Source organism: Leiobunum rupestre, chromosome 1, assembly GCF_980474605.1.
Source record: "Leiobunum rupestre chromosome 1, qqLeiRupe1.1.hap1, whole genome shotgun sequence".
Lineage (NCBI taxonomy): Eukaryota > Metazoa > Arthropoda > Arachnida > Opiliones > Sclerosomatidae > Leiobunum > Leiobunum rupestre.
In genome coordinates, this window is record NC_143384.1 from 75,875,443 (window position 1) to 75,893,900 (window position 18,458).

The 18,458-nt window shown below is 38.4% G+C and overlaps 1 protein-coding gene across 2 annotated transcripts in view; it reads left to right on the forward strand.

Annotated features, from left to right (window-relative positions):
- LOC149966642 (putative glutamate receptor) overlaps positions 1-17,161 on the forward strand; it is a 31,943-nt gene extending 14,782 nt beyond the window's left edge. For both annotated transcript variants that reach the window (XM_090171899.1, XM_090171907.1), the window contains one exon: positions 16,927-17,161. In XM_090171899.1, the coding sequence (XP_090028025.1) occupies positions 16,927-17,146 (220 nt within the window). In that variant the 3' untranslated portion in view covers positions 17,147-17,161. The remainder of the gene's footprint in view (positions 1-16,926) is intronic.
- Positions 17,162-18,458: the final 1,297 nt, after the last annotated feature.

Genomic DNA, 18,458 nt, shown 5'->3' on the forward strand with positions numbered 1-18,458 from the left:
AATTTCAGGAATTTTCGCTTCTCCTTTCAATACATCGCCTACTGTTAAATTTGAGGGTAACGGAGTCCTTTCAGTTTTTAAAATTGCATTACGAAGTGCATACGCGACATCACGGATGACCGATTTAGATTTGTATTTTTCGTTAAAATCCATTCTCAAAGCGTTCCGGAGGTCCATGCTACTATTATAAATAATGCTTCCTCTTCTTCGGTTTCCCTGGTCGTCTTTGGATATTGCGTCTCCAAAATGTTGAACAACTTAGTTTCTAAAGCCCTAATAGAACATTCTTCAGCTAAATCCAATGGGTCACCGTTATAATACTCGTTAACAAGTGCAGAATATTGAATGTTTAAATCTTTCAACAGGTGAACTTCTTCGTTCTCAATGACTGATTCTTGAATATATATGCATAAATTCTCAAACGCTGCTTTGTGAGCTAATCTTAATAAATGCCAGGTTGAGTTTTTTGGATTTTCTAAATTGAATGATTCGGCTTTTTTTTTGATAAGTTGTCCTACACATTGCATGGTACTGGGCTCCTTTTGCGACTAAATTAATACTGTTTAATCTATCTAACATTTCCTTGTCATTTAATAAAATCGCAAATTTATTTATATTTTCTTGGAAGTTTGAACTTTCACATTTAATCAATTTCTGTTTCACTCTGTGGTGTTTTTTACCTATTTGTCCGCAAAATAAACAAGTATTTTCGAAAGCATTCGAACTTGAGTTAGAAGCATCTAAAAGATTATTTTCATTCAAACTTGTTGACGATAATAACTCAGATTTCTGTTCTTCGTCTTGATTTACATCAGATTGAATTGCTAAATTAGCCGTTTTTACAGCTGTAAAGCGTTTGTAACATTCTCTGTGGAATCCATCTTTTTCATTTGGAAAATCTGGTAACTTTACTGATATATACTTAGAAAATTTCATCTGCTGCCTTCTAATTAAACATTTTCTGGCAGTTTCTAATGTCTCAACTGTAAAATTCCGTATGTTACCTAAGTTTCCATCACTTCCGAGGTGAAGAACGCATTTCTTTGAAGACTCCATTTGACACTTTAGGCTTAACGTTAAACCGTTTCAGAATGTGGTTTATGTCGATTTTATATAATAAAATGCAATTCTAAATAAGATAAAATCCTTAATTATAAATATTAACAAGCAAAAAAATTTAATTTTAAGCATTTACCTTCAAAAACTAAAAGAATACTTGAATTAACAAGCTAACGAAGATTCCAAAGTTTTTGCGTCTCCGGAACATTTTTGCGTCTCCTGGATCGAAACGCACTCTAGTAGAGGCTACATAAGGACTACGCACGCACGCTTATTTTCAGGATTACGAAGTATTGTGCGTATCGCGACACCTACGCTGCAACAACTAGCCTTCTTTGTAATTTAAGTAAATAATTTTAATCACATCTGGTTTGTTTTAACCATATTTGCAATAAAAATTCGCGTAAAGAAAATGATGAAATTAACCGCTGCCTACGTTAATCAAGGCCCGTGCGCGCTCATTGGGAAGGGGGAGACTTTAGAGACACGCGAAGTCTTGTTTTTTTCGCAACTCTGCCGTAAGATGGCTCTCTTCCCTATCCCAATTTGAATTAGGTGAGGCGGGAAAAAGTGTAAGCTTAAATACTTGTATAAATTATTGTATTGCCTATTAAGCGATTGGAGCCCAGTTCTTATTAAAATAACATATTATTAAGAGGAAACTTAAAAACACCACATAAGTAGGAGTGTCCAGGATCTTTGCCAGTTTTCCATGTACAGGTAGAAAGGGGGTCGGCACCGGAAGTCCCCGCTTCCTTCCCCCTTCCGGCAGTTGGCGCGGGGGGTCGACATTTTCCTCCCCTCGGGGTCATTGACCCCCGCTGAGTGGCGCGCGCTGATTGGCTGGCGTGGGGAGCACGTGGTTACTACGCGTGTACTGCGCGCTGATTGGCTGGCGCGGCGTGGATACTGCGCGCTTATTGGCTGTCGCGAAATTGTTCAAAATGGCGCCGATTGGTTGGTGTTTTGGCGCGAAAAGGGGTCAGTACTCCTTTAAAGGAATTCCCAGGCTCTCGGGCATTGTTAAAGTGGTGACAGGTTTGATTGATTGAGCAGGTGTAGAAATAACTTAGCGGCGCAAATACCTTTAGTGACAATACCGAGAGAAAACCTATTAATTATGTCATCGAATTAAATTGAGTCGCGCTGGAAATGCGTTAGTGAACAATCCTTTCGCATAGTCATGGTAGAACCGGTTCATTCCGCTTTCGTTAAGAAATTAATCATTTTGACAAATTGAATACACCTGTCACGCGATTATTTTGATCCTCCCCCCACCCCTTACCTTGCGAGTATAAAAGAAACCGCGCAACGGTCAATTTCGCAGAAGCGACTAACAGCGCACCCACTCTCCGACGACCAATCAGCAAGATGGTAATTATGTTTTTGAAATTTTTTAAGCGAGATTAGTTTTTAATCTCTATATGTCTTAGGCAGCCCGAGACGACATTAAGCTCGATTATGACACTCCCCCAACAGCACCAGTGAAGTTGCCCGAAGTATACGCTAGAAAATCAAAAGTCGGCGAAGTAATTAAAAAAATAAACCTCGACAATTATTCGCGGGGAAAGTTGCTAACCAAGACATAGAAAAATTAACAAAGAATACCACTTGGCACGATATTGTATTAGAATTCTCCGAGCTCGGAGATTTGGGCGTTAAAATAACGACCTTTGACCAAAAAATATATATAGATATAAGGCGTTACGCCACGCACGTAGCATCCAGTCTTCCGCAACCGACTAAACAGGGTGTATGCGTTAAACTAGAATCGGGACCCCAGCTTAAAGCAGCCTTAGAAGACGTCAAGGACCTAGACGCCGTTTACCTAATTGAGGGTGATAAATTAGAAATTCGCCATAGCCAGGCCACCGGTCACACTTGCTTGACCAAAAATTCTGGTTCCTCATTTGCAAAATCGCTGACCCTATACGGCAGAAGAGACATTCACGACGTCCTGCGGTTATTGAGGGAAGTGACTCAACGCTACGACGAAATTCGTAAATTACAATGACTCAAGAAGCCCCTCTCGATTTAAGTACCAGGTTTCGACCTGAGAACTATTATTCGGTTACTAAAATTATCTCTCGGACTTCCAAAAAATACAAATGTAAAACTTTAGAATTCAAGTGCGAGTTCAAAAATTTGGACGATCTCAACCACGCGCGAATAGAAACCCAATTAAACGAAATTTTCCAATCCCTTTTAAACGAAATTAGCGATGAAAATCAGGGTTATAGTCGTATCAGAATAGCGGTCAGTTCGGACGAACTCGAAGAGCCCATTAATTTCCAATTTATGAACCTAAACGAGTTGACGGCCGATAGAATTTTAAGCGGTATCGAGCAGGTAGCCCAGTCCCATAAAAATTTATACTTTGAGGCCCCCCTAAAATTCGACATAATTCTTCTGCAAGACACCAATATGAGTGGTAGTCGAAAAAGTATTCGTAACAGGACTATTGAGTGCTTAGAAAATTACATTGAACAGGGCAATACCTTTATTCCAATTCGCAATTCTGATAATCTGTGCTTTGCTAGGGCGGTAGCGGTAGGACAGTGTCTCGCCGACTACCAAGAATTAAAAAATAAAGGCCAATCCAAAAATTTTAATATGAATGATCTAGATTATATTCGTAATGTCAACCATCCAAAACAAAAAAAGCGGCCTTAGCATTACACAGATTATCAAAAGTTCCCCCAGGTCCTGTTGAAATAAAAGACATTCCTAAATTCCAAAATGTCTTGCCCGATTATCAAATTATTCTACTCGATTCCGATTCCAATTTTGACCCCATTTATTTAGGCCACTTTCAACCCAAAAAAATCTTTCTCCTTAAATTAGGAAACCACGTCCATGTAGTGAGGTCTTACGCCGCCATGTTCGGGGGAATAGGGTACTGTCCATTTTGTTTGAAAGTTTTTACGAATGTCAAAGTAAAAAAGCAGCACAATTGCGAGGGGGGCGTCAGCTGTAAGCGGTGTCTCGACACGAATGTTTCCCATACCGAAGCTAGTCAACGTTGCGCCAACTGCTTTAGATATTTTTCGGGGAATACGTGCTTCCAAAAGCATATAGAATTAGGGACGTGCGACAAACTCAAACGTTGCCTAACTTGCGGTAAAGAGTTTGAAGGGGACCACGTATGCGATTTGAAATGTCACTACTGCAAAATTGAGCACCCGAAAAATGCGTGTTTTGTTCAACCTATCACGTTACCGGAAAATTCCACCAGAATCCTTTACTTTGATTTTGAAACTTTAGTCGACAATGACGAGATTAAACCCGTTCTGCTAATTACCGCTATGCAAGACAGTCCGTACTCTGAAACGTACGATTACCGTACCTTTACCGGCTTTAATTGCGTCGAGACGTTTTTAGATTACTTATTGGAGAGTCAGGTCGTTGCAAAAAAGGGTAAGACCAAATATTCAAAGGTCGAACAAGTTTTTAATAACATTACGTGCATTTCGCATTTTGGATCTGGATTTGACAGTTTACTCGTATTAAAAGGAGTTCTGACCCGGCCAATAATCCCCGAAGTTATCTTTAAAGGCTGCAAACTTCTCGCGATGTTTCTTTCCAAATACAATATAAGGTTTATAGATAGCTTTTCTTATTTTCCAGCCCCTCTCAGAAGCTTCTCCAAAACCTTTAATTTAAGCGAAAGCAAGGGATTTTTCCCATATTCATTCTTAAAAAAAGACACCTTAGACTATATCGGCGTCGTACCGGAAAAATCCTTTTTCGAAGTAGATAAATTCACCCCCGACCAATTGGCAAATTTCGAAACTTGGTACGACGCCCAAAAATGTACCGTTTTTGATTTAAAAGAAGTGTTGACAAAGTACGCCATTGATGACGTCAAGCTGTTACAGAGGGGTTTTGACCGGTTCAGAAATCTTTTTAGAGAAAAGGTCAATTTCGACATTTTGGCGGGAAAAAGCGTGACTCTACCCGGAGCTTTAACCGATTTATTTTTGAGCCGGTATCTGAAACCAAATACCATAGCTATTATCCCGCCGGCAGGGTACAGGGGTAAGCATTCCGTTAAAGTTCTCAGATGGGCGGCTTACTTGGAGCAAAAAATGCACGTAAAGTTTCAAACGGCGCGATCGTTGGAGGGAGAAAAGTATTTAGCTCCTTACCACCCCGACATTTACAGCGCTGACCCTTTAATAATTGGGGAATTTTTCGGGTGTTTCTGGCACGGGTGTCCCAATCACACTGACCATAATGGGTACAATTACGAACTTAATGAATCTAATATCAATAATTACTTAAAAACTCTCGACAAAATCGAGTTTTATCGTCAAAATTACCCCAACGCGCGTTTAATTACCATATGGGAATGTGAATGGGACACTTTTTTAAGAGAAAACCCCGAAATAAATTCTTTTTGCGACGAACTGGCTTTCTCCGATCCGATCAATTCGCGAAGCGCTCTGAGGGGCGGCCGCGTTGAAAATTTTTTACTGTATATAGAATCCACCCCCGAGAGGCCGATTAAATTTTACGATTTTAACAGTATGTATCCGTCGGTCTCCATGTCCAAAAATTACCGCTACCCGAAAGGGCTCCCCGAAATCTTAACTAGCAACTTTAATTACGAACCCGATTTCTATTTCGGGCTTATTAAAGCGACTCTTCTCCCACCCCAAGATCTATATCTCCCCGTCTTGGGCTCCCTGATTGGCGATAAATTAATGTTTACGCTATGCAGAACGTGCGCCCTCTATAATCTAGCCGACTGTCGTCATACCGAGGCGGAACGCGCGATTACGGATACGTACACTACCCCCGAGTTTTATTTATCCCTTCAATATAATTATAAAGTTTTACAAATTCACGAAGTGCAGCATTATCGCGAAACTTTCGACTCTGACTGCCCCCTTTTTGACGATTACGTCAGAGATTTTTACAAAATGAAAACCCAATACGCTGGTTTTCCTAAAAACGTTGACTCCTTAGAAAAAAAAACAAAAATATTTAAACGACTTTTGGGAACAGGACGGGATAAAAATAGGCCTAGAAGAGGTTAGCTCTAACCCGGCTCTCAAAGCGCTTGGCAAGCTTTCCCTTAACCAGCTTTAGGGGCGTCACCTAATTCAATTACGTCAAAATAATAGTTCTTTTATAAACTCCTACGCTGACTTGGTTAAAATTTTAACTGATAAAACGAAAGAGCTGACCGATTTAAAACTCCTAGAAAACGGAATGGCTCTCGTGACGACCAAATATCACGAAGACCACGTCCCGGCTTATCGTAAAGGTTCCCCAACTGTGGGCATTTTCGTCGCCTCTTATGGGCGTATTAAATTATACAATCTAATGGCTAAAATCGGGCCTAATTTGGCCTACGGCGATACGGACAGTTGTATTCTGATACACGATAAGAAATTAGATTTAACTTTATCAAGCAGCTTGGGCGGACTTACGGATGAATATCCTAATGACCCCATTAAAGCTTTTACCACGATAGCCCCCAAGGGTTACTCTATCTTGTTCGAATCGGGCAAAATTTTAACCAAGATAAAAGGCGTCACTCTTACTAAAAAAAATCAGACCATCTTAAACTTTGACACGATAAAGCAGTTGGCGCTCGAGAACCGCGAATTAAAATACCGAGTCGAGATTCCCTTTAACGTGAAAAGACAAAAAACTGGGCACTTGTATCTCAGACAAGCCGAAAAACTAGTGGGATTTACGTCGACGAAACGTATATTTTTCAAAGACGGTACTTCTATTCCCTACGGATATTCATGTCTCTCACACGCCTAAAATTTCAAACCCCTTGTACCTTTCTTTTGGCTGGCCCCAGTAAGTCGGGAAAAAGTCACTGGACGTTTAATCTCTTGAAAAATAAAAATTTAATGTTCGACAATCCACCCCAAAAAAATTTATATTGCTACAATCTTTGGAATGATCAATTTGACGAATTAAAAACCCTTGCCCCCGAAATTGAATTCCATAGAGGGCTCTTTAGTGAAAAACCCGAAGATTTGTTTGACAAAAGACAAAACAACCTCTTGGTGCTAGACGATCTTTCGAGCGAGTGCTTAGACAACGCGCTGGTATCTGAACTTTTTCGAGTGTGTTCGCATCATCTGAATCTGAGTATTGTATTCTTATGCCAGAACGTCTTTGGTCAGGGCAGATTTTCTCGCGACATTTCGCTTAACGCTTCATTTATAGTCCTGTTCCGAAGCCCCCGTGATCCATCACAAATAAAACATTTAAGTCGTCAGATCTTTCCGCATAACCCTAATTTTCTGAGCAACGTTTATAATTACGTAACGTCGGATACGCCCTATTCTAACGTGGTTGTTGACCTGCAACAAAAAACTCCCGAATTTCTAAAAGTTAGAACGCAATGCCTCATGGAAGAAGGACCAATGCTAGTATTTACCGAAAATTAATTTTTTATTTTATGTATTTATCATTTTTGGTAGAGGAAAATGTATATTATTGTAATAATCAGAATATATAACAAAGTGTTTATTCGAATTTTACGTCATTCTGTAAAATGCCTTTGCCCAGGTCAATTATAGAAAGCCGCCCGTATCTAACTTTATTGAAAAAGGCTTCCCCAAATCAAAGACGATTTTTACTGAAGAACGCCACGCGAGATCAGGTTGGCTCAATCGCGAATATCTGTCATAATATTTGCCGCGGAGCTTTGCCCGTTGGCGAGCATAAACGACGGCAATTACAACGATATAAAAAATCTATTAGAAAACTAGGTCAAAGAGATCTCAGTGATCGTTATCGACGAAGAATTCTAGTCTCGCAAACGGGCGGTTTTTGGGGAGCGATTCTCGATTCGCTCATCCCGCCAATCTTGGGTCGTATAATTAATCCGGCGCGATGAAGAAATTTGTCTTGCTACCCGCGGATAGCTATTTATCCGATACCGAAAAATTGCTAAATTTAATACAAGAACACATGAATAGTATTCTTAACAAACCCGTTCGAGACGGTAGTGAAGAAGAAAAACTACGAGAATATCTGGCAATGTTGGCGCGGTATCTCAGAATTAAAGACTATGACGGCGCTCCAGCCGTTCAAATAAAACCGCCCCCTTTACCTCCTTCTTCGAGTACGTTAGCGCCGATACAGTTAGCACACGGTGCGATCTACCAGCCTCCCGCTGTACCTAACGGTTCATTCGGTAACCCGCCGCTCGCCTCGCCAAGTTTTTTTTCGCCTCCCCAAACGCCAAATCAGCTCCATCAACTATTCGCCGCGCCGCAACAGGTGCAAAGAGCCGTACAGCAACCTCTCCACCAACTGGAAATGGCTATTAACAGGCCCCTCCCAGCATCACCGATAAATCCTGGAATTTCTACACCATGGCAGAGTGTCTCCGGCATTTCGGGGTTGGACGAAAGTCAATCGCCCGATTACGCCCATAAAACTTTAATTGCAGCCCCACCGCATCTCGTGACGTCACGAAATATTCCATTCAAGCCTGACTTTGCGAGTACTCCAGGCTACCAAAAGGGAAGATGGAAGAACGGCGCTAGCAACGTTTTCACTTCGCCCGCTCGAGCTGAGCTACGTAAATCTCGAAGCGAAACGAGTCTCGATGAATATAGCACGCCAACTTTCAAAGACAGCAGCTATAAGCCTTCGGAATCCACCCTTCGTAATACGACCGAACCTGTTTCCTTGCCTTTCGTAGGACCGCTCTTGACAAGAAAGGAATTGCCAACCCGACAAGGTCGCAAAGAAAGACGCCGGGCGTATTCTAAAGATCGTGAAATTAATGATTGGGAAATTAATGAATGGGAAAATTAATGTTTTTTGTAAAACCATGTTTATTAAACACTATTGATTACAAAATCTGTTTTCGTGATTAAATAAATGCACACACAATGCCAATAGCGAAATTACTTCGTTCATATATATTTCATTATTATACATTTTTAAAATTTTCTTAAAGCTTAATCCAGCAGACCTATTTAACAGAAACGAAGCAACGTGCAAACCGCAAGTTTCTTGGTTCATATCTTGAATTATATTTTTATTATAAAACCATTTCTGAGCTAAATGATCCAATTTAAAACCGTAGACATCAAAATGTTGCCCGAAAGAACAAAAAAAATCTCCCACGCGTTGTCCTTTCCTATTTTTAGCACTGACGAAGATTCCTATCCAATGGCTTCCCGGCATTGATGAGTCTTGTACATTGGCCACCAAACAAAAGGGCTTTTTTTTCGGACAATCTCGGGGTAAAGTATCTTTGGAAAATGTGCCCAGAAAAAAAGGTTTGGTTCTCGGGTCGCATTTTAAAAAAGCGTCCAATTGAAAAGTATTCATGGCAAAACCCTTTGAATTTCTTCGGGGTAAAATGACCCCAATATTTTCTCGTTATTCTTGTCCTTGATATGGTAGAGTGGGCGGGGTTTATTTATCACCTTCGATATGGTGAAAACCTCTTTACCCCAATATCCTTTAAATCCCTTACGAAATACTTTGCTGGTTTTTGACAGGCGCACGTGATCGCCAATCTTGAATTTCGGTTCCTCTCTTTTCGCTTTCTTTCCAAATAATTTTTGCCAAACAAGATGCTCATTGGCTAAGCTTACTTCGCTAGGTCTATATCCCGTCGTGCGATGAACGCTATCGTTATAGGACTTTACAATTTTTGGTAGTTCTTTTATAAATTTTTTTCCTTTACTTTTGGTAAGAAATCTGTAAATTTTATTTTTAAGCGTCCTATTCACTCTCTCGCATACGCTGCTTTTTTTATCGCCGTAACAAACGAAATGCTTAATCTCCTGGTCCTTGAAATAGCGTTGCACTTTACGATTTAAAAATTCAGAACCTTGATCAGTATTAATTTTCAAAGGCTTACGTTGTTTGTGGATTTTTTTGAAAGCAGCTAATATATCGCTCGCTCTCTTAGTTTTCACGGGAATAGCGAATAAATATCGGGACAGAATATCGATATTAGTAAGAATATAGTTAAATTTATTAATATTTTTTAATTCGTTTAACTCGATTAAATCAGCCTGGTGTTCTTCGTTCAAGCTCGTGACATACGTCCTATTTCTAGGAAAATTAAATTTTCTATCTTTGTGCAACGTATAGGCGTCTTGGGTCAACGCCCAATCTTTAATTTTTTTCTTGGAAATAGAGGGTAATTGTTCGGATAAACGTTTTAGTCTTCCCAGACTTCCGGGATTTTCTGGGTCAAAATAAATAGATTCTATATTCATGTCTTGACAGTTCAAAGTGTGCTACATTATTAAATGAAAGACCAGCAAAGTTTACATTTTTATACATTTTAATGGAAATTTTTAATACATCAGCTCTGATAAAATTTCAGATTCATTTTGCATGATATTATGATATAAATTTTCTACCCCCAGTTTATAGTCGGGAAAGTTGACGTAAAATGCCTTAATTACGTTGTCATAGTTCATAAGGGGTATCGCCATCTTGACACTTTTTTCAAGTCTTTCGCAGAAATGTGACGCGATCGGTTTGCAGCTAATGTGATGGGCCAATTGATTATGGCAGGGCAGGTTTGGGCACGCCTCGGTTAACGTAAATAATACACTTTTTAATTCGTCTAAAATAGACATTTTCATTCCTTCAAAAGCGTCTTTTCGGTCAGTTATTTCTTTGTCGAGACTCGTACGGATAATCTTCAAACGGTCCCAGGCTTCTTTATCTAGGGCGACCCCGTTGGCGGAGGAATACACAACGTCGTAATTTGAATTAGACCCGCGAATATAGCCGCGAATATCAATAATTCTTCCACGCTGACAGAAGAATCCTTCCAACTTGACACTATCCGACAACCAGCTGTGAAAACGTATAGCTTCGGTAGTGGTATTGAAAAATCTTTCAATTTCTTGTTCATAGTTCCAGAGATTCTTCCACACTTTTACGCTAAAATTGACATATTTTCTATGTCCTTGACGGTTAATTAAAATTTCAGGCTCCGCGAGATTCGCCGATAAAAAAATGTCGAGTTGGTTGGAGAGAAAATGGGGGCGTGTCATTCTCAAACAAAAGCTCGCGTCGAACTAATCGAATAGAAAACAGGGTGGCTCATTTTATTCGATACTATATATCACCTTTCTGTCCCGGGTAATTAAAATCTCGTTATCAAATTCAAAGTACATTATACACACGACATTAGTCGGTAGGGGGTCTTTCAATTGAACATCTAAACGTAGAGACCCCTGTCGAGGAATACTCGTATGATCAGCCGAAGCATTCTGGTCCGGCGACATATCGAAAGTATAGATCGTGTACCCCTCCTTAAAATTCGCAAAATTTAGATAATTACCCCTATCTTCGGAAGCTATGCCCATTGACTCGAATAAAGACTGAAAAGGTAAACAGTAATTTGAATTTGCATAATCCATTTGAAAGCCGTCAGGAGGGTATCTATCCGGTCCGACTGACAAAGATAAGTCGGTGATATTTAAATGTTCAAATTTCAAGCTATTTGTGGTCAATGACCCGTTGAAAGCTTCTTCTTTGACAAAAACTACAACTGCCCTTTTTGGTATTTTCCCGAGTATAACGTTATCGCGATTTATGTTTTTCAGACCCTGAGCGATAGAAAAACTTTTCATAATTGTTTGCGTAATGGGATAAATCGCTGGTATTCCGCTTTCTAGCATCCTAGCGTGGGCTAAACTTATCTGCGGAGCCACCTTGACTTTAGTAACGTATAAATACGCCTGTTCTAAAATTAGCTTATAATCTTTTCCCTGCTCTAAAGCTATTATACAAGTTAAACGAGGGCTTCTTACTAAGCGGAATCTTACGGGTAGTTGATTGACAATAAACTTATTCATGTGACAAATATCGAGGGGTAAATGGCCCATTAACTCAAACGTGGTCGATTCTTTCGTTCGCGCGCATCTCTTCAGCATTCCGTTACGATCATTGTTAAACGCAGGTTCCCACATGTCTTGCGGGTTACAGGCCGCGTTCATATAATACATTCCATTCTCCAGTTGCGTTTTCTTAGCGTCTTCACCAAAATTCAGCAATTTCGCCAAGTACGCGTTATACGCCGAAAGATTATTTGTAGACTGTACCGACGTATCGCCCAAATACGCGTCGATTTGCGAAAAAAGAGTTCCAATAAGATTATTCGTGACCCCGACTTTCACTTCAGTGGCTGGTACGTCTGTACCGTCGAAATGCACGAGTTTCATTTTTAGTTTGAGCATAGTTTTGGATAAATCAATGTATAAGTCATCAGATGCCGGAATAAAAAATTCGAGAGGGCCATTGTCGGTTATGTTATTCGTGGGCAGATATCGTATTTCGGTTGTAGCTAATATATTGGTATTTAACACGGGTCGTTCGAACAAGTCTAACGAACTTAGCATGCCTTCTCGAAGCGCCATTGTTTCTTATCCCAAAAAATCGTCTTTCGTCCTTGATTTTTTCGTTTTCTTTTTCCGTTGTCTAGGAGGCACGCGTCTCTTACGAGTTCCACTGCCTGACTGGGGCTTACTCATTCTGTCAGCGGCTTTATGTAACAAATTGCTTCCGGCTAATCGTAAATTGTTGCGGATAGCCAATTGCGGATCTACACCGGATTCCAAATCACCGAACATACGCTTTCCGAGACCTAGGGCTTCGCTGCGTAAAGGTATTACCATCGGTGTAATATATCTCATTAATTTCTTAAATATTCCACCCAAACCACGCCCTCTCTGGTAAACGGGGCCGGCAAACACTCGCCCCCCATATTGAGACTTATAGTAACGGAAATAACTGTCACTCTCTGACATCTTTCTTGAAATGAAGTCGAACGACCGTCTTCCCCGCGTTAAATATCAAATTTTCTCCAAAATCAGTTTTTAAATCTATCTCGATCAACTCTAGCTCTCTTGCTTTAACCGGGTAATAGTCTATTTTGTCGTATATAATAGACTTATTACTAGACTGATCATTGCTCGCTAACGGTATAATTTTCATGAGAGGAGCGAAAGTATCTCTGGTATACTGGGGATATATTAAATTCGAATATAGATAAAGCGTACTCGCGCCTCTAGATAAATCGGCCGGATAAGTACTGTCGTGACCAACCAGGTCAAAATCAAAATCCGTAAATCCTAAGAATTCGCCTAAGCCTTTTTTACTCGATTTGAAGAAAATAGTCACAGCCCTGTGATCAGCTCCTACATGGATTGTGCCATTGGGGTTTATACCGAAATGAACAAGGTTTCTCACGTGATCAGGGATAGTGTTTGACATGGCGTCTAATATTGCTTGAATACTTAAATAAGTTCCAATCGGAATATTACAGTCAACTTCTACGTTGCGTGTTAAAGTCATATCGCGTAGATGATTTTCTTTGATTTCAATATAATTTAGATGATTAAAAATTATGCTCCTCGTATAGGGGGTTACCGGTTTTGACGGCTGATATACCCCCGATTGATATCCCGTGTCATCCTTGCTCTCGAAACATAACAGTTCTTTCAAAGGTCCGTCAGGAATAAATAACTCGAAATTGGTCTTCTTTTTCTTGGTCGGGTCAGCCGGATTATGTATTGTCGGATCGTAAATCCAATAAAGTCCATCGGGTTTTTCCCAGATTTTGAACGAAATGTAGGCGTCTAGTCCATTTTCCCTTATTCCTTCGTTAATAGCGCGCACAACTTTTTTAACCAGACTATATTTGATGACAAATCCGGCAGTGTCTTTTTCGGCTTCCAATTTAGCGACTTTTAATGAGATTTTATAAATGTAAGGTCGTTTTTTATAATAATCAGCTACCACCGTTTTTAATTGAAAATTATTAGTTTTATCCGTGATATTTTCCCAGTTGGGAGGCAAAATTACTTCCGACACGCCAACAACAAATTTGTCCGGTAGTGTTATAGAACGACCCAAGTTTACTTTAAAGTTTGACTGAGTATTCGCCGGATAGAGGTCGCTAGAGGCGTTACTCGGTAGAGTTACGTAAAAGTCGTCCATTTTTATAAAAAGAATGACGGTCTCTTATTTGGAGGGGATTCGAACTCGTGACTATTTTAATTTGCTATTTACAAAGTTGTTCGTCCTACCAAGTAAGCTACCGTCATCCCTACTCGAGATTCGTTTCGTTTCCTACAGATTCTCCTTTCATGAAAGGGCAAAGCGGTATCTTTTCCAAGTGTCGAATGAGTGCTACGCTTTTCCAGTCGGTTATGACTAGCGGACAGAAGGCGCACTTGACCGAAACGCTGTCTGGTAACGAATAAAACCCTTGCGCGGCCAAGTCTGATTTATGTACACCTGGTACCTTCCAATTAACGAAACTCATTAATCGTTTTTTTTCCGAAAGAAATTTTAAAGGAATATCGTGGCTATTTACCGTAGCCATTTTTTCTTCGAAATTTACGTATACAACGAAATCGTCCCGAATACAAATCTGGAGTTTCCTCTAACAGCGTACTGGGTAACCTAGCAACGGCGCATTCCTCGATAAACACCTGCTCGTAATCAATCAAACCTGTCACCACTTTAACAATGCCCGAGAGCCTGGGAATTCCTTTAAAGGAGTACTGACCCCTTTTCGCGCCAAAACACCAACCAATCGGCGCCATTTTGAACAATTTCGCGACAGCCAATAAGCGCGCAGTATCCACGCCGCGCCAGCCAATCAGCGCGCAGTACACGCGTAGTAACCACGTGCTCCCCACGCCAGCCAATCAGCGCGCGCCACTCAGCGGGGGTCAATGACCCCGAGGGGAGGAAAATGTCGACCCCCCCGCGCCACCTGCCGGAAGGGGGAAGGAAGCGGGGACTTCCGGTGCCGACCCCCTTTCTACCTGTACATTGAAAAACCCTGATGATGGTAGCTTCTCCTACTCACATAATAAAAATAATTTTAAGCAATTTAAAAGAAAGCCATTTTAATCCTTAATTGTTGATATCTTACACTTTTAAAACTTTTCGGGATAAAGGTTTATAATTTAATTTTTTTTTAATTCATCGCGAGCATGATTGTACAATAGTGGTCTTAAATATTTTTCGAGTAGTACTTTTGTAAGTTTTAAATTTTCTGAACAGTGGCATTTTAGTGCTGAACTAAAAAATTTTAAGTAAGAGATTTTTAGGGATAATATTAAATGTAGATTCTGAAAAGTCTGTTAAGACGATCAATTGTGAAATTGGTAGCTTGCTGGGGTAATTAAGACCTCCATTGTCCTGTTGTTTTAACAACTTCAGTAAAGGCGCATTTGAAGCTGGCTGAATAAGTTTATCTAAACAGTCGTAACACTCTGTACGCTCCTCTGCCACGTTTACAAGATAACCACCAATTCACGCAATTATACAGTTTTTTATAGTTGAATTTTGGGAAGATATCTGATCACAGTTGTTTTGGTTTAATTTTTGTAACGAAAACTTGAAATATCACATTTGTTAATCACAGTTGGTACTGCATGGGGTAGTAGACGTTTTTTGAGAATGATATACTAAACTATTCCTTTGTAAAATGCAGGCAACACACCTTAGATTCTCTGTTGGCAGCGAATCCTTTTATGTAATCACTGATATTATCACCGTCTCTTTTATTAAAAATACTGCAAATCCATTTTCTTTGCAACACTTTGTCTTACAATGTGAAAACTAATAGGGTTTTCATTATTTTCCGTCCGGTTTCTTCTATTTCTCTTCTTTTCACTTTCATTACAACCAGGTACAATTCGTACCACAATGTACAGCCTTGGCATATTAATTATTATAGCAATTGCACTACCTTTTCAATCCTAAATGAAAACACAGTTATATTTTCTCACGTTACAGCAGATCAATTAAAAATTAGACCAAGAAATATTACCTTACCTAATTAATACTGGATGTCTGGGCATCAAAATAGCGATAAAATGCTGATTTACGTATAAAACGCTAGCAGACGACGAAACCTAATTTTCTACAGCAAACGGCGGAAAAACTAGGATTTCAAATATGTGTGACGTCATGCAGGTCCAAGAAACAGCGATCGCGGTGAGAGAATACGGCGACTTAAATTGCCAAAACAAAATAGGAAATGGGAGTCGCGCACGGGCCTTGATTAACGTAGGCAGCGAATTAACCGTATAAACATAAGATTTGGTCAAATAAAGAAGTTTTTTTGAAACCGGAAAGCTTCTTATTCAGAATCGGTTCTCTCAAATTGACTAAAATCAAGGTACTAATCTTAATTACGAAGAAATGGAACGAATGTTTAACCCCATTTCCTAAATCACTTCGTTAAAGAAAAATATAAGGTGGGGTACAATAAAAGTAGTCAGATTTACTATATGACCCCACTTTGGTAGTCATAATGATATTTTTCAGAAAGTAGAAGTCGAGATCTATCGAATGAGACCTTTTCCAGCTTTGTACCTTATAATTTGCTTAATGGGCGTGTCAGACGGTGACGTAATCAGTCTGTTATGACGTATGGCCCCACTTTGTCCATCTGACTTAATAGTTTCGTTAAATACACACAAATTCCTAATAAATAGGGTATTTTTCAGTCATGTACTAATAAGTTGCTAAATAGGTCCCGAAAAGTGACGTAAGTTGGCCAATATCTTCCAAAAGCCCCCACAAACATTTATTGGTTACCCTTCGTAATGGTAATTCAAAAATATATAGACCCATCGTGTACCTTATCGGTCGCTTATTTTGTCATGGGCTCTTGGACTATTAGGCCTGTGTGGTTTAACTGGCCTAGCTGATTATAATTACTACTATATCCTGGTATATTAGAAATGTACGCAAATTTATTATTTGCCATATATGGAAAGTTATTTTTATTTGTAATCTGATTCACATACCTGATTATGTTCAGCTGAAGTGCATTATATATATTCTATCTAATATTAATTATAAGTTGGTTTTTAGAATAAGGTGGATGATGGAAGGTTACTTGGTGGAAAAATGGATCGAACTCGAGAGTCGTGATCTTTGGAAGTGTTTCATCAAACACGACTACAACGATGCAAATCCTTTGTCGCTCGACAACCTCCTCGGAAGTTTCATTTTATTGGCTTTCTTCGATGTCGTGTCATTGATCGTGTTGCTAACGGAGATTGCTTCCTTTAAATGGCGAAAGTTCACTTAATTGTTCGCATTTTTATATTAGCTTTTTAAAGGGAATATAACCTCTGTTATTTCTGTCGCCCTCCGAGGGTTCCAATATTTTCCGCTGCCTACCATGGCTTTTCACAACTGCGGCGCTGATAACCGCTGATTGTGAATGGAATAAAGGAAATTGATGGGGTCTTCCATAAAGAACGCGTTGGAGGTTCTATTCCCTTTAAACTTGTAATGTTATATAAAAAATTAACGATTCACTGATCTTATGATACAGATATAATTCATTTAGTTAGGCTACATAGAATTTCACCCACTTACATAACTTTGAAGTTATGTACCTAAATTAGCAGATTATTTTAAAGTTATTTACCTACGTTAATTATAAATTATAGCCAAAATTAAATTAAAGCTGTTTACTTTTAATAGTTTTAAGTTGTTTGCCTAGAATAATTTAAACTCTTTTACTTAAATAATGTAATTTTTTTACGTAAAATAATTTAAAGTCGCTTACTTAAAAAATTTAAAGTGGTTTACGTAAAATTATTTTAGGTTGTTTACGTAAAATTATTTTAGGTTGTTTACTTAAAATAATTTAAAGATGTTTACCTAAAGTGATTTAAAGTTGCTTACATAAAAAAATGCAAAGTTTTTGACGAAAAATAATTTGAAGTTGCTTACGTAAAATAATTTAAAGTTGTTTATTTAAAAAAATTAAAATGGATTATTTAAGGTAATTTAAAGTGGTTTATTTAATGTAATTTAAAGTGGTTTATTTCTTGTAATTTAAAGTGATTAATCTAGATTAATATAAAATTACATACTTAGATAAATGTAAAATTACATACTTAGATAAATGTTAATCACATACTGAGATTAATGTGAAATTACATTAATTAATGGTAAATTACATGGATTATTGGTAAATTACATTGATTAATCTTAAATTACATTGATTAATGTTAATTAATGAATTATATATTTAGATTATTGTTACTTATATTAATGTTAAATTACATACTAAGATAAGTTTTAATTTATAAATTATATACTTAGATTATTGTTAAGTTATAAATTATATACTTAGATAATTGTTAAGTTATAAATTATATACTTAGATTATTGTTAAGTTATAAATTATATACTTAGATTAATGTTAAATTACATACTTAGATTATTGTTAAGTTATAAATTATGTACTTAGATTAATTTTAAATTACATTGATTAATTTTAAATTACATACTTGGATTAATTTTAAATTACATACTTAGATTAATGTTAAATTACATACTTTGATTAATGTTAAATTATATAGTTATATTAATGTTAAATTATAAAT